This window comes from Sarcophilus harrisii, chromosome 4 (genome assembly GCF_902635505.1).
Source record: "Sarcophilus harrisii chromosome 4, mSarHar1.11, whole genome shotgun sequence".
Classification (NCBI taxonomy): Eukaryota; Metazoa; Chordata; class Mammalia; order Dasyuromorphia; family Dasyuridae; genus Sarcophilus; species Sarcophilus harrisii.
Genome location: NC_045429.1, coordinates 356,826,302 through 356,852,437, shown reverse-complemented (window position 1 = coordinate 356,852,437; position 26,136 = coordinate 356,826,302). Strand labels below are relative to the sequence as shown.

Below are 26,136 nucleotides of genomic sequence, written 5' to 3'. Positions count from 1 at the left end.
GTGACCTTTAGGAGCAAGGTATACCAGAAGATCTCCCTCTCTATGAAGCTTGTTATGTTATAGCTAGATACATTGGGTTGGGTCTCTTCCCCATAGAGAAAGATGGGAAAATTCCCATGATTCTAGACCACTGGACAAAGTAACCAAGTGTAGTCAGTCACCCATGTGCCTGGAAAAATACAGGGCATTCAGTTTAACCTCACATGTGGCCATGCCTGCAGGATAGGACTGCCTCAGAAGGTAAATATACTGCAGCTTCTCTTTTCAGATTATGCTGAAAATCCCCTTATTTTTACCATTGCAGGGTTCAGGGTAGGGCAGACCCCATGAGTAATACTATTTAATTGACAGCAGTCCCTTGGAGGAGCAAAGTCTATAAGGAGGAGGGCTCCTCCACCGCTTCACCAATCCCTGATAGGCACTGCATCCCTTGGGGGAGAGTGAGATGCTACTAGGAAAGCTCTTAAAACAGTCTCATGTGGTCACCCAGAAGGGAGGCTAGTATAGCAACCCACAGGTGGGGAATATCTCCTTCACAATGCTCTTCCCACCCCAGCAAATCTCTCCATTAGTGAAACAGAAAACAAGGATCCAGGCCTTCAGCATTATTTTTCCCACAGCAGTATCTCTTCAATCTGCCCTTAAGGAAAAAGAAGGCAGGAGAGAGAAATGGAAGGAGAGGAGATGGAAATCTTTTGGCCCAAGTCCCCAAGTTCTAGCATTTTCCATTCCTTCTGTCTGTTTTCACAAGTCAAGGAGTGTGCCAGTTCTATGTATTTATGAGTTCCTCCCAGAAGAAATCATTTCTTGGAAAAAAAAAAAGTACAGTGCATTAGCTTTCACCTTAGCTATCTTTTTTCCCATCAGTGAACTGCCCTCTTCAAGCCAATCTTTCTTCTTTGGCTCTACTTCTGGCTGGGAAATGAGTGATGTGTTTATGATATTCCACAGCATGTAACCTAATCACTTTACTTGCTTCTTGGATAATCCCCTTCTCTTTTCTAGGCTTCAACCATCTTCTTCTTCAAGAACCAACTTGAGAAGGGTCTTCCCTAGAGAGATCGTTGAATCACGGGCCCTCAGAGGCCATTTAGTTTAACATCCTCATTAAACAAATGGAAAAGCTGAGGCTCGGGGGAGGGGAGGATGAGGTCACTTGCCCAAGGTCAAACTTAGCAGAGCTGAAGTGAGAGATGAGAGACCCCCATGAACAGGATGGTAAAGGACTTGAAACTATGTCCTCTGAGGAGTGTTTGAAAAAACTGGGCATGTTTACTCAAGAGAAGAAAAGATTCTGGGGAATCTTCAAGTATTTGAAGAAGCAAGAACTAGATTTATTTTGATTTATTCTAATTGACTCCTGAGAGCAGAAGTAGGACTAATCGATCAGCAAATATTTATTACATACTTATGATATATTAGGTATTGTGGTAGGGACTGAAGATTTGTTATTGTTGAATAGTCATTTTAATCCTACCCAATTCCTTACGAGCCCATGTTGGGGTTTTCCTTGGCAAAGATACTGGACTAATTAGCCATGTCCTTCTCCAGCTCATTTTCTAGATGAGGAACTAAGAAAAAGAGGAGTAAGTGACTAGTTTAAGTGTCTAAGGCCAGATTTGAACATAGGAAAATGAATCATCCTGATTCAAAGCCCAGTGCTCTATTCACTGGGCCACTTTACTGCCCTAGTACTGGGGATACAAATGCAAGAAATGAAGTAATTCTTACTCGTAAGGAACTTACATTCTATTAGATGGTTGGAAGTTTCAAAGGGATCAGTTCAGATTTAATGTCAGAAAAAATTTCTTAATAATTAGTAGCCATCCCAAAGTGGAATGGACTGACTGCCTGGAGACTCTCTCCTTGGAGGTCTTCAAAAAGTGGCCCTTGTTGGGTGTGTTGTAACGGGCATTCTTCTGGTATATGAATTGAACTAGATGGCCACTGAGATTTCATTCTGTGATTCTGTGAATTTTTGTGAGGGAAGCCATTCTCCAAATCCAAAGTTTGTCATCACTATGGCCCTCTTTGAAGAAAAAAAAAAGCATCAAGCTTCTTTATCTCTGACTAAGTTAGGGGCCAGAGAAGCAAGGCAAGAAAAAGAAGGGTGGATTGGAAATCCATAAACAAGTGGGGAAAGTTGAAGCAGACGTGTCTGAAGACAAAGATTCTGTTTTCCTATCTGGGAGAACATAAAATGGCCAGCCACAGGGATGCTTTGTTTTTTCCACTTATTCTACAGATGTGATGCAAATTAGGAACTCAGTTAACACTAGTTCAAAGAGCAATGGGATTTAGCCCTGGAAAAAAACCTTAGCATTTAGTCCAGGAGACAAGTTAACTTGCCTGGTTTCAAGTCAAAAGGCTTAGATTCAAATTTTGATCTTTTAACCCAGTTTCACAGATGATTGATTATAAGACCAAGAATTTCCAAGCTTTAAGACATTGTTGGCTCCTTTTGCCCTTGATCTCTGGTGGGTTGAGAGAATTAAATAGCTTTCAATAGTGGGATTTGTTTACAAATGAGAAAGTAGTATCATTTCTACCCTTCCTCCTCTTCCTTTTTTCCCCCCTCTGCCTCTTCTTCCTCCTTCTCATCTTCTTTCTCACATTGGCTGCAATATATAAATCAGATAAATAGGAGATAAAATGGGAAGACATTGAAATTGAATAGTGGCAGTAGTGTTGAGTGTACTGGATTTGGAGACAAAGGATCTGGGTTAAAATCTTGATTCTGCCACTACTACATGAGGGAGTAACCCCTCTGGAGTCTCCTCTTATCTTAGGCAAGCATGTGATGAAGCAGATAGGATGCAGAACTTAAGAATCAGGAAGACCAGAATTCGAATCCTGCCTCAGACATTCCCTTACTGTATGAGTCTAGGCAAGTCATCTGATCTCTCCATGCCTCAACAAAATAGGGATAATAACAGCATCAACCTCATAGGATTATTGTGAATTTCAAATAAATTATAATATATATATATATATACTTTGTAGACTTTAAAGTACTATATCAATGCTATTCATCATTATTATTTTCAAGTAAGAGGGCTAGACTAGCTAACTTATGAGATTTTTTCCAGTTCTAAATCTATGATCCTGTGGTCTCATGACTCTAATTCAGCCCTTCTTGTAGTACACAATACTGCTTCCCCTTGCCTATTGATTGAGAAGAATTACAAGAGGAGATGGAAAGCAGGAGAAATTTTCAGAGATTTAAGAGAACAGAAAAGGAGGAGAGAGGAAAGAAGAAAAGGGCATTCAACTGAGTGACAGAGAGAAAATTAAGGACAAGGAGGATAGGAGAAAATAGAAGTTCAAAGAGAGAGAAAAAAGGAAGGTCTTAAGTATAAAGGAATGCTTTAAAAAGGAAAATATTAAAAAAAGGTAGGGAGGGAGGAAAGAATAGAAGCCAAAAATGGAAAATAAAAGGGAGAAACAAAGACAGACCCAGAGAGAAAGAGAAAGAAAAAGAGAGACACAGAAAAACACAGAGACAGAGACAGAGAAAAGGAGGGGAAAGAGTCACTGAACTACAAGGCATTGTAGGCCTCTAGAATATTTATATAATTCTGTCTTTTTCCCTGTCAGAACTTTCCCTGTTTCTGTGCTTTTAGCAGTGTAGGCACTCCCCTCACCAGCAAAGATTACAACTCCTAAGTATCTTAGGAGACAGCCTTCATGAATTGCTGATGCCAAAAAAAAAAAAAAAAAAAAAGGAAAAAAATCTCAGCCTTTGGTATCCAGTCTTCAGGGAATGAGTCTCTGTCATTCTGGGTATGATAGTTTCGATGAGCATTCTAACAGCTTCCTAGAGAAGAGCATTGGTAGGAATAAAATGACGGTGTGTGGGTATGTGACATTTTTAGAATCTTAAAAATCATGTCATCTTTGTTTCTCTGATCGTCTCAATCACATAATCAGTCTTTTTGAAAGAGGGAAAAGGGTTTTATGTGTTCCTGCCACACTATGGCATTATTCACCAAAGGTAGGTCTGAAGAATCTGACCTTCTACAGACCTAAAGCTTTCCTCTGTGTTAATAAATATGACCAAGATTCACAAAGGGGAGGAAAAAAAAAGATACTGTGAGGAAATGTTCCTTTTTCAACATGTTGGTTTTCTCCACAATCAGACATTTTATTAGAATTTCCAGATCAGGAAATATGCAAACATGAGGGGAAGGGAGAAGGAAAGGAAACATTATGAATGGAGACACTGGTTCACAAGATCTTGCCAGATGAGCCAGCTGTTGTTTTTAGGTTGACAATAACCTGTCTTGGAGGGAGGGGGTGGACTGCAGTAGCCACAGCAGCTGAATGCCATCAAAGAGAGAGAACATGAATATTAAACTCTCCACTGATATCTCATGCATGTTCAAGACACTTAAAATCCAGAAAAGAAGAGCAAAGCAAAAGCTAAGCACATTTAAAACTTAACCATACCCCACTGGGGTCCTCAGAGGGCACCTCCTTCATGCACATTTGATCACACCATCATTGTTACAGTTCTTGAAGGTATTGAAGGTGACTTACAAATCTCAACTATGGAAGTCCTACAAAACAAACATCCCCCCACACCCCCATATATATGCACCCACACACATACACACACATAAATCCTCAATAATCATTGGAAGAAAATCGTTGAGTTCAAGGCAAGTCATAACACGTTCATCCTCTCCCAAAGAGGATGGCTCAGTTTTGTTTTTCCCTTTTTGAAAAAGAATGTGACAGCCTGCAATGCTGCTACTGTCAGCTCTCAGTGCTGGGAATAAAGGACTAGCTAAAGACTTGCTTTGGAAAGATTCAAGGCTGTTACCTTGAATTACCTGAGAGAGGGAAGTATTCTTATTTTCCCCTGAATTCCAGAACCAACTTGGGAAGAACAGCAAGGCAGCCATGAGTCTGATCGGGTTCAGGGATTTTCTTTTCTGTATACATCTTCCTATGAATATTCATTTACTTATGAAGTCTCCAAAGCCATTTACTTTCTATTTTCGGGAAGGTCTTTGTTGGGGAAACTGTATTTTTAAGAGAAGAAAGAACTTTTTTTAAAAACTGAAGTGAATTCACCAATCAACAGAATAAGCAGCTGGGGGGACCATTCCTTCTCTGTGCCATTCTTTCCCAGATGACTTTGAATGTCAACAGCCCTCATGTTTCCCTCCCACTCCCATGATCCAAAGGATTTCTCAAATATTCCTCAATTAAGCCTTATGCTACCTTTAAGAAGTGCAGATTCCACCCCATTCTCTGCATAAAACTCGAGTCAGGTGCCCTGGTACAGTGATTTGCACCCCTGGGATAGAAATAAAAGACTAAACTAAAGTGAATTGAAGACCTCCCAGCCAGTTGGAGGAGGCAGGAAGGGGAACAAAACATGGGGAGTTGATGTCATTTTCCCCTCTTTAACAACTGTCAGGCTTTCCTAATGTGTCCTGGAGAACATCCAGTTCCTTTGGACTCAGAGGCATTAATCTTACTAGTAGTGATTAAGCAGGTATTTAATATCCAGGTGGTCCCCCAACTTACAACACTGACTTACAAATGACCCAGTTATCTAACCATTTTCCCCTGTTCCTTATAAGAGAATATGCTGCCTCTGATGTGAAAGAGGCATAAATTCAAAAGTAAAGGTTAGTAGTTGTGAAAAGCAAAAACATCTTTAGAGAGACTGACTCTCAGGGGGCAAACTTGTAAGCAAAGCTGGCCTGCCCCTGGTAACCTTCTTGCCCCCTAAGTACCCCTTCTGAGTTGCCTGAATCCTCTCAATTTTCATTGTTGTATTCCCCCAAATTCACTAATGACAAATTCATTTGGACTAAAGATCAGATATTTCTGGCACAGTTAAAGAGTTGTTTCTTGATCATAATAGTGAGACTCAAACTAATCTGATAGGGTTCTTAAAACATCTGAGACTGGCTGCAAGGAATGGCCAGTTTTACTTGAGGAAAAATATAGGTACATAATTTGGAATGGAGTTCTGTAGGGGCAAGAAAGGAACCCAGAGGGAAAGAAGGCAGACAGCTGTACAGGAAGATGCAGCATCCATACAGCTGTCAGCCATCATTTATGACTCCCTTTCCCCACAAGAATATGCAGACTGAAGGTCTTGCTATTGATGGTCATGATCCAGCACTGTTGAGTAGTTGAATAAGCAAAGAAGGCTGCGTGCCATTGGGCAATAACAATGAAATTGAGTCACTATGCATGTGTGGGTAAGAGGGACTGGTTACAGAAATATGGTGAGGGGGTGGCTGGAATAATACTCAGTTATCTGGGAGCCTCTATGGAGAAGTTAGGGGTAGCTAGATGCTATAGTGGGTAGAGTTCTAGGATTGAAGTCAGAAAGACTCATCTTCCTGAGTTCAAATCTGGAACTTATTAGCTATGTGATGCAGGCAAGTCATTCACCCCTCTTTGCCTCAGCTTTCTCATCTATAAAGTGAGCTGGAGAAGGAAATGGAAACTACTTCAATATCTTTGCCAAGAAAACCCCAAATGGTGTCATGAAAAATCAGAACTGAACAATAAGAGTTGAAATCAAGTCAAGAAGAATTTTTATGAAGCACCTACTATGTACCAGGCAATATGCTCAGCACTAGCGATATAAAGGCCACTCAAAAAAGTTCCTACTCTAAAGGAGCTCAGTCTCTAAGGAGAAAATATACAAAAAGTCATAAACAAGATATTGACAGGAAGTACTCAACAGATTTTTATTTTTTTAACTTTTCAATAGTATTTTATTTTTCCAAACAGATGTAAAGATAGTTTTAAACATTCATTTTTATAAGATTTTGAGTTCCAAATTTTTTTCTTTCTCCCTCCCTTTTCTCCTCCTTCCCCAAAACAACAAGCAATCTGATATAGGATATACATGTACAATTATTTTAAGCATTTCCATATTATGTTGTGAAAGAAAAATCAGAACAAAAGGGAAAAACCACGAGAAAGAAAAAAAAATAAAAATAATATGCTTTGATCCGTATTCAGTCTCCATCGTTCTCTCTCTGCATGAGGATGGCATTTTCCATCCCAAATCTATTGGAATTGTCTTGGATCCCCCTATTGCTGAGAAAAGCTAAGTTAATCATAACAGATGATCATATAAATCTTGCTCTTGCTATTGCACATAGAAAGATTAGTAATGGGGGTCGGCAGAGGATGGCATATTCTGATAGTGATTTGAGCCCTGAGGCCATGTGTCAACTGGACTCTAAGGTTCAATTCCCTTCCACAGAATGATCTCATTGTTCTATAGTCTGTGATAAGTTCCTTCTCTGATATGGATACGTGATTGATACAGTTCCAAGCACCCAATAGACTCTACGCAGGAGAAGGGGGGAAAAAGCTTGGGGATAGGGGTAGAAGGAAGAGGGGGAAACAATGTATCCAGAGTATGGATATGAATGTAATTAGTGGATGGAAAGTACTTGTGGGTATATGTGAGAGGGTTTATATAATGATAAACCTCATGTCACTCTATCTGGACATTTGTGCCTTAAGAGAAAGTATGAGAACTTGGAAGAGGGACACAGAAAGGAAGACAAATGAGTGCCTAAAACTACCTAAAATGTGACATCAGGGCCTTCTATAGCAAGTCTGCTCTTATATAGTCATTCATTGGCATTTATATTCAGAGCCATAATCAGGATGGGACATTGCCCCCAGAAACTGGTGTTCAGGGATGTGAACTTCCTCCCCTGGGGGTGTATTATCCCTGTTCTTGAAACCTCTTAGTCCTCATTCAGCCCATAGACTGATGAAGATTAGGGTGGGGAAGGTAAACCCAGGAAAGAGTCAATAGATCACTATCATAGGCTAGCAGATGTCACATGAGAAACTGAAGAAAAGAGTGGTCAATGTTTTGCCTTCTCTCCTAAGACATCACCCATGGTTGAACATTCCCCTAATTCTCTTGGGGTAATAAACTAAACTGGGTAGGATTATGCTTATCCCCTTCCCAAGTGAATTTGCCGTGAGTAATAGAATCCCCTGCTACAGCAGTATTTGCATACCCTTATAGCTAAGCTCTGGGTCCATTGCTGCATTTTCCTGTCTTTCACCCCATCCCCTTTGCCTCTCTTTCCCCCCTGTACAGATGATAAGGAACTCAGAAATGTGTCATTCACAAATATAGAATCTGATCAGGCTCTCTCATCGTTGCTCCCCAAAACTGATATTACTGTGTAGGAAGGTACTAGGAAACAGATCCTGCACACAGTGTTGAATCAACAGGACTTGATTCAAAGGTGGGACGTGCTAGCCTCCTACATTTGCCCTGCTAACTTCTCTATCCACATTCTTCAAAAGAAAGGCTTGCACACAAATTGTTAGTGTGCCAACACAGATACTCCCTCAGTCTCTATCATAACCAAAGTCTCTTCCTCATACTCCATTCAGTCAGGCTCTGTTCTCCCTTTACCTCATTCATATTACTGAATCACTATGTCTGCTATGCATCCCCCAGGCTAGTCTCTACCACTCTGCCCATCTGATCATAAGAATCAAGAGAATATCCTGATGCTGTTTAACATGCCAATGAAATTGTGGGCAGCCAGATCCTAGCATAGCCTCTGCCTTTCCATGTGGGCATTCCCTAAATCTCACAAAAGGAAAATAACCCCCCCTTTTCACTCTCTTCTTCTTGCTTCCTTTTTCTTCTAGGCCCTATGAATACCAATTAAAAATTCAAGCTAGTACAATGAATACTATGGCTCAGTTACAGTATGACTTAGTCTTTTGTTTCCTGGACTGAGAGCATAACCACCATTTGTGACAAAAGGCATAAAAAGTTCCAAACCATTGACTTACAGATGAACTTTTGAAAGATGACCATTTATAAGGAGGAGATGGCCAGAAAGTATACTTTAGAGCTGATTTATGCTGATAACTAACTTGAGATTGTATACATCCTCCCCAGGATTTCAGACTTTATTCTTCCAACCCCATCTCAGTTTCCATCTTTGGCAGCTAACCAGTTTTGACAGCTATGGGGCAAAGAGGCAGACAGAGAATGGCAGAAAAAAAGCTGCTGTTTCTCTGCTCAACAGTTTTCCATTCCCTACTCTCCCTTCTGGAGGCCCATTGCAATCAGTGACCCAATTAACAAATATATATTAAGTGCCTATTTGAGAAGGAGAGTGCAGAAATAGAAAAATCAAATAAGGAACAAGCATTTATTAAATGCTCTATGCAATACTAGGCAGAGAAAATACAAAGGCCAAAATGAAATAATCCCTGCCCTCAATGAGTTCAGTCAGCTGAATTCAAAAATATTTATGAAATACCATATGCCAGAAACTACACTAAATGCTGAGGATACAAAGAAATAAAAAACTGAATCCTTGCCCTCAAAGTATTTATGTCCCAATGGTGAAGGCAACATGCAAAAAAATTTGTACAATCAACATATATTATATAGATGAATTGTATGTATAAATCTGATCAAGACAATGATCCAAAACAATTCTGAAGGACTCATGATGAAAGATGCTACCCATCTGTTTACATACGTCTACATGTACATTGTGTATTATAGGTGGAAAGTAATCCCATAAGGAAAACACTAGCAGTAGTGAGCTATCCAGAAAAGTCTCTTGTAGAAGGGTTGATTCATTCAATTCGGTTCAATTCAGTAGACATTTTTAAAGTATCTACTATGTGCCAAGTGCTGTGGGTACAAATAAGAAAAATAAAGACATTAGGGTACTTGACATAGAACATCTTGTTCCATAGAGTTAAGACCATGCAGTGGACCAAAGCTTACTTTGAGTGAGCTACAAAATTCAAGTCCAGCTCTCTATAAAGGAAAGTTTTGGGTGGAGATTCATCTTCACCCTCATCCTCTAATATGAGGGGAAATAGGGTTGATTGCTAGAGTTGGAAGGTGTAGAATTTCCAAGGTTGAGCTAAACAGTATGATGATCAAGGGAAACATATCATAGATATGCATAGAATATGTGTTCAGTGTTCTGCTATACCCTAGCTTTTCCATTAGCCCTTCCCCTGGAAAGGGGACTGGTTGTAGAAGAACAAGTAATGAATTGATAAAACTACTATAGCCCAAACTAGGAGAAAAACAGGAAACAGGAAAATTTTACGGGAAGTTTCTCTGACAAATGCCTCATTTCTAAAATATATAGGGAACTGAGCCAAATTTATAAAAATAAGAGTCATTCCCTAGTTGATACATAGTCAAATATGAACAGGCAGTTTTCAGAAAAAGAAATCAAAGCTATCAATAGTTACAGGAAAAAAATGCTCTATGTTACTACTGATTAGAGAAATAAAAATTAAAACAATTGAGATTCCACCTCACACTCATTGGCTAAAATGACACAAAAGAAAAATGATAAATGCTGGAGGCAATGTGGAAAAACTGGGTCACCAATGCATTGATGGAGGAATTGTAAACTAGTCTAACCATTCTGGAGAACAATTTAGAACTTCACCCAAAGGACTATAAAACTGCATACCATTTGATCTAGCAATATCACTACTAGGTCTGTATCCCAAGTAGATGTCTTTAAAAAATGAAAAGGACTTATATCTACAAAAATATTTATAGCAGCTCATTTTGTGGCAGCAACAAATTGGAAATTGAAGGGATGTCCATCAATTAGAGAATGACTGAACAAGTTGTAATGTATGATTGTGATGAAATGCTATTGTAGTAAATGACTAGCGAGATGATTTCAGAAAAACCTGTGAAGACGTATGTGAATTCATGCAAAATGAAGTGAGCAGAACCAGGAGAACAGTGTTCACATTAACAACAATTTTGTAAGGATGATCAACTGGGAAAAGCTTGGCTAATCTGATCAAGACAATGATCCAAAACATTTCTGAAGGACTCATGATAAAAGATATTACCCACCTCCAGAGAGAATTGATGAACCAACAATGCAGATAATAGCGTGCTTTTTCCACTTTGTTTTATTTTACTTGTGTTTTCTTTCACAACATGGTTAATATGAAAATGTTTTACATGACTTCACATGTATAATCAATGTCAAATCATCTGCCTTCTCAAAGAGAAAGGAAGGGCATGAAGGAAGGAGAGAATTTGGAACTTAAAACGAGTATTAAAAATTGTACATGTGATTGGAAAAATTTGACAATTTTTTTAATTGTACATGTGATTGGGACATATTTAACAAAATTAAAAAGAATTTTTTAAAGAATAGAGGTGTGTACATTCCTTGCTAGGGCCAATAAGAATGCTTCCTCAGAATGTGCCAGTACATATAAATAAAGTAATTGGGGCCAAGCATTAATAAATCAATCAAATATTTTACTAAGTATCCACTGTGTGCCAGGCACTATGTTGAGTATTGATAATTGTTATTTATTCATTTTCAGTAATACCTGATTCTTTATTACCCCATTTGGGATTTTCTTGGTAAAAAAGCTGGAATTGTTTGCCATTTTTTTCTCCAGATCGTTTTACATAGGAAGAAACTAAAGCAAACAGGGGCAAGTAACTTGTCCAGAGTCACACAACTAGGAAAATATGAGGCCAGATTTGAATTCAGGAAGATGAAGAGTCTTCCTGACTCTAGGCATTGCAGTCTGTGCACTATAGTACCACTTAGCAGCCCAGACATTGAGAATACAAAATTCTGTATGATAAACAGCCTCTACTCTCAAAAAGTTTACATTCTATTAGATACTTTTGTAACACTAACATCTGGAGGGAACAAGAAAAAATTTGTGCAGAGATAGCTCTTGGGATTACTTTGAAGGAAGCTAAGAATTCCAAAAGATGAGAATAAGGGGGATTCTTCCCGGGCACTAAGGGATAACCCCCAAATTCTTGGGGATATATGGAATATTGTGTATGGGGACTATTTGGTTAGGGAGCAGACTATGGGGAGAAGAGGAAGGAATGGTAAGTCTAAAAAGTTAGTCTGGAATCAGTCTATGGAGGATTTTAAATGAGAAACATAGAATTTCTATTTTATCCTAAAGGCAACAAAAAGCTGCTGCAGAGAAAGGAACAATGAACCTATGGAAGATGACAAGATCTCTAAGAGAGTGGGTATATTCTAGAGAAGGCGTAGGGTCCAGGATTGAACTTTGGAGGACTGCTAGAGTTAGGGGACCAGAAATGGGTGCTGATCCAGCAAAGGATATTGAGAGAAGCAGCTAAACAGTTAGGACAGAGCAATGTTACAAAAATCTAAAAAGGAAAATTATATCCAGTAGGAGAGAGGCTAATGGTGTGAAATGCTAAAGAATAGCAACAGCATTTTTAAGTGCTTATTAATTACAGTCAGATTGATGATTAACACAAGTTCACTGGATTTGGTGATTGTTGTTTGTTGTTGTTCAGTCATGTCTGATTCTATACGACCCTATTTGGGGTTTTCTTGGCAGAAATAGTGGAGGAGTTTGTCATTTTCTCCTCCAGATCATTTTACAGATGAGGAAACTGAGGCAAATATGGTTAAGTGACTTGTCCAGGGTCACATAGCTAATATGTATCTGAAGTCAGATTTAAATTCAGGAAGATGATTCTTCCTAACTCCAGGTCCCAGAACTCTATCCACTGCATCACTTAGCTGGTTGGATTTGGCAGTTAGATCATAATTTACCCTAGAAAGAACAATTTCAATTGAGTGATGAAATCAGAAACCAGATAAGAAAGGTTCAAACCTTAGTGTCTGAGGGTCTAGGTTCAAACCCCAGCTTTGCTATCTATTAACTGTGTGATCATGGGCTATTAACCTAAATTTTCCATGTTTCTGTTCTCTCTTTAATATTGCTTGCACTACCAAGGTAGTCAGAAATTTATGTAAACCTTAAATGTGAGATCCAATACTAACTAAAAATGTATCCACAGGCAAGTTACTTTAATTCTCTGAGTCTCATTTGCCTATTATATAAAATAGGCACATTCTTGTACTACCAATCTTATAGGGGTATGGTGAGAAAAGAATTTAGAAACTTTATAGTATTTCATAAATATGCATTATTATGACTAATTTTGTTATAATAGTACTTGTTATTTCTACTATGCAATGCAATTCAACTAAACAGCATTTCTTAAGTCTGTAATAGGTATACAGTACTCTTAAATGTTAGGAATGGATGCATAGATTAAAATCATTTTCAAGAAATATAATCCTTGTATATGTTATAAAAATACTCATTCTTATATATACATATATATTATACATATAAATACATATGTATGTACATATGCAAATATATATACATGTGTATATACCTGTATATTTACATATATATTATTGGGGGGACATACAAGATATAAATCCACATTAGGCCTTAGTTTCCTCATCTGTAAAGTTTATTATATCATTAAAATATATTATTATAAAATTAGGATTATACTAGGCCTTTGAGGAACTTTCAAATTCTAGATTTATGATCTTGTGTCTACTACTTTATTTCCTTTTTTTTTTATTTTTTAGTGGCAGCATGGCATTATGGCTAGAGAGTTGAACTTATAAAGATCTAGTTTCAAATCCTAACTCAGTCATGTGACCCTGGTCAACTAACTTAACCTCTCTGAGACTTAGTTTCTTCCTCTGTCAAATGATGAGATTGTACTCAGTAGTGTCTAACATGTCTTCCAACTCTAATGTATGATCCTTTGAACTAGATAAATCAGGGAAAATTTACACAAGAGTGGAAGTCAAGGCTTCTAAGAGTCAGTAATGGAGAGGGAGTACACTACAGATGTTGTGGATGAACTTGAATTAAGGCAAAGAAGTGGAAGATTAAGCATCACATTCAGAGCTGGGAGTAGTACAATAACCATGGTCCTTCGTCCTTATCTTCAAGAACCTTACAATCTAATTAGAATTGTAAGGGGGTAGGGAGAAGGAGGACGGAGGAGACAAGATAGCAATTAGCAATCTCTGCAGGATGGCCCAAATGAGTGGTATGGACAGCCAGTCAATAAGTACTGGGCTTACAAAAGATTATCAAAAAATTCCCCTAAAAAAAGATTTTCCCTGCTCTCGAAGAGCTCACAAATGAAAGACAACCAGCAAAAAAATTACAAATACAAATGTACAGACATGGTTAGGAAGGCTCATCTTCCTGAATTCAAATCCAGCTTCAGATATTTACTAGTCATGTGATCTTGGGCAAGTCACTTAACCCTGTTTGCCTCAGTTTCCTCATTTGTAAAATGAGTTGGAGAAGGAAATGGCAAATTGCTTCAATATCTCTGCCAAGAAAATCCCAAATGGGGTCAGGAAAAGTGAGACATAACTGAAATGACCCAAACACATAACAGACAAGCTATATATAGGATGAAAAAGAAATAATAGAGGAAGGCACTTCCTGTACAAGATGGGATTTTAGTTGGAATTTAGTTGGGAGGAGATAGAAGAAGGAATTCCAGTTATGGGAGGTGAGGGGTGGGGAAGATTTGCCAGAGAAAATGCTCAGAACTAAGAAATAGGATTTCTTATATATGGAACATCATGGAGACCAATGAGTCAACAAGCATTTATTAAGGGTTTACCACATGCAAGACATTATGCTAAGTTTTGGAAATTCAAAGGATGACACAAAAATAGACCATTAATGGGAGAGACAACATGCAAATAATTAGGGACATACAAGATATATAAAGAATAGATGAAAAATAATCAGAAAGGAGAGGCATTAGCAGCTGGAAGAGATGAGGCAAGGCCTCCTATAGAAGGTAGGATTTGAGCTGAGTTTTGAAGGAAGCCTGAGAAGCTAAGAGAAAGGAGAGCATTCCAGGTATAGAAAGGTCCAGAGATAGGAAATGACATTTCCTGTTTTGAGGAACAGCAAGTTCACCAGTGTAATTCAATCATAGAATTGATTTTCCACATAGAGTATGTGGAGGAGAGTAATGTCTAAGAAGGGGCAGCTAGATGGCACAGTGGATAGAATGCCAGGTCTGGAATTAGGAAGACTCATCTTCCCAAGGTAAATCTGGCTTACTAGCTCTGTGACCCTGGACAAATTACTTAACCCTATTTGCCTTAGTTTCCTCATCTGTAAAACGAGTTTGAAAAGGAGATAGCAAACCATTCCAGTACTTTTGTCAAGAAAACTCCAAATAGGATCATGAAGTCAGACATGATTGAGAAAAAAATGATATCTAAGAAGAATAGAAAAGTAGAAAGTACTTTAAATGCCAAACAGAGGACCTTATATTTTGTTCTGGGGATAATAAGGAGCCACTAGAGTTTATTGAGTAGAATGTGTGCATTAAATGGAAGAAAGGTTGATGTGAGGAGAGATGAACAAGGAAGATCAATTAGAACATTTTCAATAGTCAAAATGAAAGATGATAGATAGCTCTGAACTAGGATGTGAGTTATCATAAAGGAAACAAAAATAATAGATGTGAAGTAGAAATAACAATTTTGCAACAGATTTGATGTGTAAGGGAGGGATCATGGATGATATTTTGGGTGACTCTCAAGAGTAATGAGTTCACAAAAAGGAAGGTGTTTTTGGCTGGGGGAGCCAGGGGAGATGATCAGTTCTGTTTTTGAGATGCCTAATGATATGGTTTTAGGCAGTACCAAATGTCATGTGAAGAATTCACAATAGCCATTCTCTTTGGCAAAAAGTAGGCTGATTTAGGCGAGCAGGTTATAGACAAAATAAAGAATTGTAATAGACAGCAGGAATGGTAAATACGAAATAGAGTTGGGAGAGTATATAGTTAGCAATGAAAGGGATTTTAACAATGATGGAATGGAATTTGAATGATGGAAAAGACAAGTTCCCTAATAGAACTTACACTTAACCAGGAGAAAGGAAATGCCTAATGAGGTTGGGCGCATACTGTTAGCTGGCAGGTTAGATCCATAGAGGATTTTAGCACCCTAAAAGAGTTAGCTATACAGAGAAAGATACCATGAGCCAGAGTTTGGGGGGGAGGGTAAGAGGAGAAACAACAGGTGGCATGGAGGGGAGGGAAGGGAAAAGACACCATGAGGCAGAATGCCATTGTGGGCTGTAACCCCAAGGGAGATTCAGCAAACATGAACCATTGACCGAATTATAAGGGAAATTTAACCTCAAGAGTTTGACATAACTTGGATTTCTTGGCTGGACATAGCAAGGTGGGGCCACCCACAGAGGGGGATCTCCACAGAGGATGGGACCAAAAGGCTAAAATGATCTCTATCAGTATCTCTTCCTCCCTGCCCCAGGGAACAATTCCATCAATGCTCCAGTCCTTCTCTGCCAACTGGACCTCATCACCTATGAAAAATCTAGTTCAAAATGTCTTCAGAAGGTAACTGATGATATGGGATTGTAGGTAAAAAGAATAAGGAAGGAAAGATAGATATAACTACAGAGGGGTGATTTATATATATATATATATATATATATATATATATATATGATATAATATATATTGAAATAATAATTGAATCCATGGGAGATGATATGAGCACAAAAAAAGGATAACTATGGAGAGATAAGAGCTCCCAGAAAAAAGCCTCAGTGTCTGGGAGATGTGACATCAGTGAAGAGCTCCCAGAGACAGATGGAGTGGTCCAGAGAGATAGAAGGAGAATCAGGAGAAAACTTTAAGAATGGATGTTGGTTGTCAATGTCAAATGCTTTAATGATGTCCAGAAGCATAAGGATTGACAAAAGATCATTATATTAACTGGTGGTATAGATAGGAAGCCCTGGAATTGTTTTGAGGTGGTTATTCCCTTTAAACACAGCAGAATGTAAGCATTCTGAGGGCCAGAACTTTTTCATTTTATCTTTGTATGTCTGGCACAGTGCCTAGATGTTTGGGGCGTATTCCAGGTGCTTGATACATTTCTGGTAAATCGAATAGTTATTTCATGCGTGTTAGTTTGTTTTTCTGACTAGATTGTAAGCTCCTAGCAGGCAGAGGCCTTGACTACAATGCCTTGCTTATAGCAGATGCTTGATTCTCACATGTTCCACTGGACCAGAGATTGAAGAGATGGGTGTAGGGAGACGTATCTAGCAGAGATGAGTATAACAGTATAAAAGGAATAAGGGCCTCAGGGCCCCTCAATTTGAGGGGCTTACAGAACCAGTGTAATGTAAACAGTAACTCCTTGGAGAGGACCCCTTGTGACTGTGGCTTTTTTTTCCAGCATACTTCCTGTTCTTGATCTATCCCAAGTGTCTGGGAAAGGCCTCAAGGATTTGATCTGGGCCTTTGAAGGATGAGTAGGATGTAAATGGGTGGAGAGAAAGTGAACAACATTCTAGGAGCTAAAAGGGCCAGATCAAAGACACAGGATTGGGGAAATATCTAGACCATTTGGGGAGTCAGCCAATGTGGCTGGAGTGGAATTTGTCTCTGATCATTGCTGAAAAGTAATCTTCTGTTCTTACAATTTTCTAACAAAGCAAAATAATTTTGGGCCAGCCATCCTAAAATAAGATAGGTCAGAGACCCTAAATCAGTGAAATCGGTGTGAGAAAAGTTTGTCAAAGAAACTAGTTCTAAAAAGCCTTTGAGAAAGGATGAGGGGCGGGAAGTGGGGGGCGGCAGTCAGTCAATTTCAACTCATTTCCTGTCAACCTGTTGCTGTATCAGGTCACAGCTACTGTCAAGATGCTAGACTCTTTGTAAGGGGACAGACTGATTCCAAATCAAGCTGGGGGATTTGGCAGCCACTTTGACAGAGTTTGCCTGTAGAAAAGGAATAACTGGTCAATTTTACTTGCTCCCCAAAATGAATAAAACAGACCTGACTCACATATATTAGAGTCATAACTAACCATTTGGGGGACAACAAAATGCTGCCCTTTGGAACAAGCTGCCTAAAAAAAACATACGGAAAAAGCTTTTAAAAGATAAATTCAATTAAACAGAGAGGCCTGTGGGAGAAAACCAGAGCCCCTTGGACCATGGAAGCCCCTTTGGGCAGTGTTGCACCCATGGAAGTGCTCCACTGGAATGAGGCTTCAAGGGGTGAGGAAAGTGGAGGAGAAGAAACCTAACATCTTGTTTAACTAATTCTTTTTCGTCCCTAGGTGCTAAGCTTAGTCATTTCTTTGCTGCTGAAGGAGTCCAGGGTAATTCCAGGGATCTCTAAATTTTGATATCCTCCTGGGCAAAGTCCCAATTGAGCTATCCTAGTTATCACTTTACTTCTTTAGTATATAAGAAAAGGTAATGGAATCTTAGAGTTTGGTAGACCTGTTAGAGACCAACAAGTATTCAGCATTCTGTCCTTTTGATATTATAGCCACTCTAAAAATAAGACTAGTCCCAATTGGCAAATAATATGTTCCAAATTTTCTCTTCCATGGAAGGAAAGGATGGTACCAGGAGTTGAATTTAGAGAAAATCTACAAAAACTTGATCTTTTATTTTCTGAATTTATTTCTCATTACCTTCCATAAGTCTATTGGGAATTTTAGCTATAATAGGAGAGAACTCAGGATGAAGCAAAGGGAATTACAGAAACACAGAATGGGAAGGAACTTTTTTAAGTAAGCTAGCCCAACCAACAATCCCCTCGCCAACATCCTCAAGCACTCAGTGATGTTTTTTTTGTTATTGTTGTTTTGGAGATTTTTTTGAGAGGCTATCGGAATTAAATGACTTGCCCCACACATTAAGTATCTAAACACCGGTTTTCCTGACTCCAAGCCTAGCATTCTTTCCATTGTGCCATCTAGATGCCTCTTCCATCTTTTTCTCCTCAATATACTTTGCACTCCAATAACAATGGCCTCCTTCAAACTTCACAATGGGGAAGATAAGGCTGGTTACAAGGATATAGGGAAGTAAACAAGCTCTCTTTAAAACACCTTTTTTTTTCATCCTTTATGGTCTAGCTATGGTTTCTACTCCATATGGGGTCTTGTAACTGAATGTGAAGATTGAAAAATTATGATTTATTATCATTAAATGTTTGATTATTTACCTGTTTTATATACCTCTATATATAGGGGCATGGAAAAATTTCTTGGGCAAAAAAAAAGAGTTCTTAGTGGAAAAGGTATAAGAAGTTCTGCTTTATGGACACTGGGTAATTTGTGTAATCAGAGAAGTCTCTTTCTTTCTGATCCTGCCTAGCTACTCCAATAAAATCTCCAAATCCAATGAAAATAGAGTGAGAATTGAGAACATTATCACCAGTTCCATCCCGCCAGGGCTGGTTAGGTTCATATACAGAAGCATAGAAGAATCAAATATTTTATTCAAAGCATGAAGAACACTGGGAGCAAGACTAGATAAGGTTCTCAAAACAATCCAGTCTTCTTGAAGAATTGTAGTCAGAATAGGTGAGAGGCAGAGGGGGATAGAATTCTATGCATGAGTGTCTGTTTTCTGTAATAATTTTATTTATTCAATATTCCCAGTTCCTTAAGTTTAGTGGAAATTGAATCAAAAACTTGGGTTTCCTCTCCCTCTCCCAGACACAGAAATTTCTCTTTTACAACCCACATCTCTAAGGAGAAAGCAAAAGGAGGGTTTCTTGGAAGTGAATCCTTCCTCTCCTACCATTCTATTTAGTAATCCCACCCTTGGGATACCTAATTTTCGCTAATCGATCCAGGCCAATGAGCATTTATTAAGCACCTACTATGTTCATAGGATAGTGGAAAGAAAGTCAGTCAGGAAGACCTGGTTCAAATCTTACCTGTGACACATTCTAGATAGGTGAAATTTTGGATGAATCACTTAAACTCTCAGTGTCCCAGGCGATGCTTTAAGGCTATAAATTACAGAAGGTCAGAAAAGGTGCTCATCTACATCAGAAGAGGAAAGTTTTTGGATGGGAGTGACTTAATACTAGTGAAATCACAGATCCAATCCAAAACATACATGGCAATGTCCTAGGTACCAGGGCTACAAAGACAAAAGTGAAAAGTAGTTCTTGCCCTCAAGGAGCTTACATTCTACTAGAAGAATATGAAATGTCACCAGATAATTGTACGGCACAGATAGGAACTAAAAGTGTGATTTTATTTTTATAGGGAACTCCCAACTGAGAAAGTTTTTTCTACTATTGTTTTGTTGTTTTTCATTCATGTCTGATTCCTCATGACCCCGTTTTGGGGTTTTCTTGGCAAAGATCCTAGAGTGATTTGCCATTTCTTTCTCCAGATCATTTTGCAGATGAGGAAACTGAGGCAAACAGAGTTAAGTGACTTGTCCAAGGTCACACACTTAGTAAATGTCTGAGGCCAGATTTGAACTCAAAGGTGAGTCTTCCTAATCCCAAATTGATGCTCTATCCACTGTGCTACTTAGCTGCCCTCTCTACCAAGGTAGATTGGTGCTTCCCTGCCACTTTATAGTCTTCGTTATTTAGAACATTGAAAGGGTAAGTGATTATTTGTCCAAGATGACAGTCAGTATCGTTAGAGACAAGACAAGAACTCATACTTTCCTGACTCCAAAGCCATCCCTTTACCACTATCATGAAGGGACCATAGGAGATAAGGAATTAAACCATGAATGAAAATAGAATTCAAGAGATAGGAATGATAAAAAAGATAGGTAACCACACACACACACACACACACAGAGGACATCAACCTCTTCCAAAATTACTCAAAACTGACATCCTCCTGAAAATCTTGACCTTGCTTTACTCAGACATCTCTTTTATTCTCTATCCATATAGTACTTACTGTGCACTCTATTCATTTGAATTTGTTTATGCATTATTTTGTTTTTCCTTATCATCAGACTGTGTCCTCTCTCCTCTATCTAATTTGTCACCAAGGTTTATTGAAATTTGCTTGGTAAAATCCCTCTGGTTCTCTCCCCTTTGACCTTTCCACTGCCACTACTCCTCTGTTCATGCTCATGTAGCTCCACATCTGGATTATGGCAAATACCTCCTGAGAAATCAACCTATCTCTGGCCTTCGCTTCTTTCAGTCTATTCCAACCCTTGATAGATCAATCTTTCCAAGCCCTGCTTTTCTAATAATGTCTGTAGTTAGAAACTGTGAGGGAAGCAGTGCTACTTACCATCACCACCACCATCATTTTAGTATATGAGGAAGCCAAGGTCACATGGTTTACCCAGAATCACCTAGCTGGCATTCAGGGCAGGTCGCTGGGACCTGGGAGATATTAGTTCTCTTTCTTTTTTTTCAGTTCTCTGTTATAATACATTACTCCTACTTAGAAACTAGCAGTGATTCCCTATTGTCTAATTCAAAATCAGACTCTTCATTCTGGTGTTCTCTTCTCTAGTCACCATTTTCTCTTTTATATAGGAAATAATAATGTACATCATCCAAAGCAGATCTCTCCTCTCTGTCCTTCCCCTCACACAAAGTGTTCATTTTCCATCAGAATTCCTTTCTTCTGACCTATTTTTCCATGTGGTCAAATCTTTCAAGTGCCATTTCGAATCTCATATTCTCCATAGAGGTTTCTTCAATATCACTAGCACATGAAGTGCTCTCTTCTTCTTGATCTTCAGTAATACTTTTCATTTTAAAATATAAAGTTTTAGAATTGGATTTAAAATTTTTAAACATTTAAAATTTCCCTCTCTTCTTTTCTTCTTTCATGTGCATAAGCTGTATTCTCACAAAAAGAAAGTTTCTTAAGTGTAGTGAACCAGATACTTTTTTGTGTGTCCATCAGAATACCAGGAAGCATTGGGTAGCAGGTATTCAACAAATTCTTGGTAAATTGAATGATTGTTTCTTATATGTGGATTTTTCTTTCCAACTAGTTTCCAAACTCTTTGTAGCCTAAGTAGAGAGGAAGGGTGTAGCAGATAGAGAGCTGGTCTTGGAGCCAGAAAAACATGGGTTCAAGTCCCACCTCATATAAGTGAACTTGGGCTTTACATTTAGGTCCTCTAAGTCAGGGTTTCTTAAACTTTTTCTACTCATGACCCCTTTTTACGAGAAATACCAGGTTATAGATATATAAAATATAAAATACAAATCAAACATTTAAAGAAAAATCTGATAATAAATCATGAAGAAATTTATTTTAAAACAATTCTTTGGTATAGATATAAATTTTACTATTTATAAGAGACAAGCAAATTTTCATACTAATGAGATTGACGTAATTGTTTATTTTTACACATACGTTAAATATTGGTGAAATATGCCTTTTGCTGCTGGCAAATTTTTTGAGACTCCCACATCCAGTTACGTGACCCCATACAGAGTTGAGGCCCATAGTTTAAGAAGCTTTGTTCTAGGTGACCCTATAAGACAAGTTGCAAAGAAAGTATCCACATTAATAGATAGTGTTTTCTTACTTGGGTGTTCTTTCAAGCAATGAAATTACAGGTCTAGCTCCATCCATATCCTATCCTCAAATGATGTTTAATAAAAGATTGGTTGGATTGAATTTACAAATTGGATAATGATTTGGGGTGGGGAAGAAAGAAAATGTAGAAAACAGTAAAGAGTTCAATTTAACAAGCATTAGTTAATCCCTTACTATGTGTCAGATAATAGGAGAAAACAAAGACAAAAATAAGTCAATCCTTCTCTCAAGGTACATTCCATTAGGGAAAAGCAATATAAACATAAATAAATGTGAAATATATACTCAGTAAGTAGAAAGTGATTTCCAGAAAAGAGCACTTTTAATTTGTAGCTTCCTCAAATTAGTAATGGCAGGTCTGTATTACTGCTAGGAAATTATATTTGCATTATACAAATGACCTTCATGAAGGTCATTAATGGTTCCATGAAAAAATGATATTAAGGGAAACAATGTTAGCAGGGATCAATTGGTTCCCTTAGAATGTTGTTTACACATGTGTAGCAAGCAATACAACAAAAATAAAGATGGCAGGTAGGAAAGTCAACACCAGTTCTCACTTTAGGAAAGTAATCAGAGAGTCAATTGGGTTTTGTGGCATTAGAGTAAGTTTTGTTTATAACATACTAATGGCATTATTAATAAACAAGATTGATCAGCACAAAGTTGGGCTGGGTATACTTGTCATCACAACTATTCCTGACTTGAGGTAGTCTGTACCAAACACTGAATCAAAGCAGTCTCCCCTCCAGCCAAGCATAAAATTTATTTCTTGGGAATATGTAAAATTTCCTCACAGGAAATTGAAAGGTGGGGGAGTAGGGTTTTGTGGGTTTTTTTTCATATTTTTGGACAGTTTTTTCCCTATTCTCCAGTTGAGCAACTTAGGAAATTATAGTTTCAGATGAATCGTACCCATCAACATTGAGTCTGTCTGTTTATTAAGGGAAATTACATTTTTCTTTAAGATTTCATCAGAACATATCAGTTCCAAGAGGAGAATTATAATGGAGCATAAACCTAACAGCATATTTCAAGTCTGCAGACTTCAATACAAACAGTGAGAATTTGTATCCACTAGATAGAAGGTATCTGGAAACAGCCCTGACATCCTGGTGCTATTAGGCCATTGACCTCAGCAGCAGAATCTCTGATTTTTTTGTCCTTCCCCATTCCATGTTTGATTACCACCCTTGGTCCCTTGAGTGACTATTCACCATACTGTGTGTGTTCCTCTTGGCAGGTACCACGACCAACAGGATGTAACTAGTAACTTTCTGGGTGCAATGTGGCTTATCTCCATCACATTCCTTTCCATTGGGTATGGGGACATGGTTCCTCACACATACTGTGGAAAAGGTGTCTGTCTTCTCACTGGCATCATGGTGAGTATCTATCTATCTATCTATCTATATAATTTCTCCCCTCCCATCTAAACTGTGAACTCATACTGCTTGTTCAGTTCACAATGTTTTTCACACGATTCTTCATGTTAAAAGCTGATGGAGCTCTTCTTTGGCTGCATATGTGAATCAGTAGACATTTATTAAGCACCAACCACATGCCAGATACCATGTAAAGAAAGATACAATTGGCCATGAAAAGCCAGGGTTTTCTACAGATCATTTTAAAGTTTAGGTTTCTTCCTTTTTTTTCCACCAAGTTTCGAACTCTCTGTCCTTCATGAAAGAAGTTTCCCAGCCCATTAAAAGGCTTGGCTCGTAAAGCCTTACAAGGTCTAGCCTAAAATTCTCTTGGCCTTTTTATATCGGTTACAGCTGATTGGTTACAGACAATGGAGAAAGCACTGACTGGAGCTATTATCTGAAAAACTTGGTTTTGAGTCCTAGTTCTGCCATTTTTCTATCCAATGGACACCGGGCTACTAATTTAACTAACTCTTTGAGCTTTGGTGCCCTCATTTACAAAATGGGCACACTAATGTTTGTATGACCTACCTCACAGGGTTGTTGTGAGGATTTAAGTCAGAAGGGACATAAAGTGATTTGTAAAAGTCAGCTTTTTCTATTATTCTATCTTTCTTGTGTTTTTAGTTCATTCAGTTCTATTCAACAAGTTTTTATTGGGCACCTGCTGTGTTAGGCACTGTGACAGTCACTGAGGCTGTAACATCAAAAATGAAAAGTCCCTCCCTCAAGGAGGTTATATTCTACTGGGAAGAAATGACATGTATATTATATGTCAAATATATACAGTATCAATACAATTAAATTTCAGTAGAGGGATAGCAGTTAGAACTGGAAAGATCAGAAAAAAACTTCATGCAGAAAGTGGTTTTAAATAAAGCTAGGGATGTTCTGAGACAGAAAAGGGAAAGAAGAGCATTCCAAGTAGCTCAGCAAACCCCATTTGCAAGAACTAATGACTCCAATATTAGTGAACACATGGCATCGCTCCCTTGCTATCTCCTTTCTCTGGCAATGGACAAAGGGGTGATTTAAGAGGACAGAACCTATTTCCTTGCAAAACTCTAAGGCTAAGGAAGCCAACGATTATTCTTCAATGGTTTAAGAGCAATCTTTCTTAGACATAAAGAGTTGAACCAACGCTTTTCCTTTCTATTGTCTGAGTATTTATATATCATCTTAGTAAATGGGATGCAAATTCTGTCTCTGAGACTTAGGTTGATTCCTCACCAACTCCACTGTTATCTATAGTATCCCTCACCTTCCTATTTTGCCATTTAGCTTTTTCTAGGCTTTATCTCAGTTGATCTGAACCCAATCAGACTTTACCTGAATTCAGGGGAGGACCACTTGGAGAAGGAACATCTAGGTTGGATGTAATAGGTAGGAAGACAGGGAGCATTAATGAAAACATATATATATAGTCAAAATCATTCATGTTGTTGGGTACCAGACTGGTGACTGCTGTGAGGCAAGTGAGTAGGATATGATTCTGCTTTCTTCAAGGCTAGATACCAAACTCTGAGTAAAAGTTTGGATGATCCATATTAGCAAGCAAGTTTCAACACAAAAGTTAAAAACAAATGGCTTTGTACCAAGTCAGAGATAAATCATGGTCAAGGGTGAGTGTTAGGAGCAACATCTCTAAGAGTACAGCGTGGCATAGATCCAACCTTCACCAAGTAAGGGAAATTATCCTTAATCAAAGGCTACAAAGGGTGTATGGAATGGTGAAGACTTCCCAGGGTTTCATCAAGACATCCCTTGGAAGATTAAAATTTCTGCCATCAAAACATTATTTGGTCACTGTCAACCCACTCAGATGGTGACAGGCCCGGTGATTTGGCAGTCATCTGATTGATGCACCAAGCTGTCAACCTTTCTGTTATTTTTAAACACCAGCCATTCTCTCTCCCAGCACTGAAATTCAACACATCCAGGAAACAACCCCTATACTGACCATTTCACGGGTTTCTTGACTATCTATCATCTCCATGCTTCCTATCTGGAAAAGGTGAGTGGCATGGGCATGAATGACTCCTTCCTGATGACCCTGGCTCTGCCCCTTCCCTGTCTTGTGACCTCAAGTAAATCAGTTAACTGGCCCAGTCCATTACCTCATTTATTGGCTAAACCTTCTTTGAAAGGTGATTCTACTTCCCCCTGGAGAATGGTGGCAAAAAAAGTAAAAAAGTATATTTGGAAAACAAAAGATCCATGTTCCCCCTTCAATATTAAAAATTCAGAGTGTCCCATGTCTATTTCTTTGGGCAAATTCTATCCAAAAGTGCTTTATTTTAGTCATTATCAGTATTTCTCTCTTTAAACTTTTATTTTGTATTTTTCAATTAACAAGTATTTATTTTCTCTTCTTCTCACTGCCTTCCCACCACTGGGGGAAAACCAAACAAGCCCCAAACCTAGTAACAAGTGTCCACATTCAAGCAAGACAAATCACTGCATT

General features: G+C 38.4%; 1 protein-coding gene across 4 annotated transcripts in view; it reads left to right on the top strand.

Moving 5' to 3' along the window:
- Positions 1 to 26,136, top strand: part of KCNN3 (potassium calcium-activated channel subfamily N member 3) — a 304,701-nt gene that overhangs the window by 235,346 nt on the left and 43,219 nt on the right. For all 4 annotated transcript variants that reach the window (XM_031966673.1, XM_031966674.1, XM_031966675.1 and 1 more), the window contains one exon: positions 23,489 to 23,630. In XM_031966673.1, coding sequence (XP_031822533.1) covers positions 23,489 to 23,630 — 142 coding nt within the window. The remainder of the gene's footprint in view (positions 1 to 23,488; positions 23,631 to 26,136) is intronic.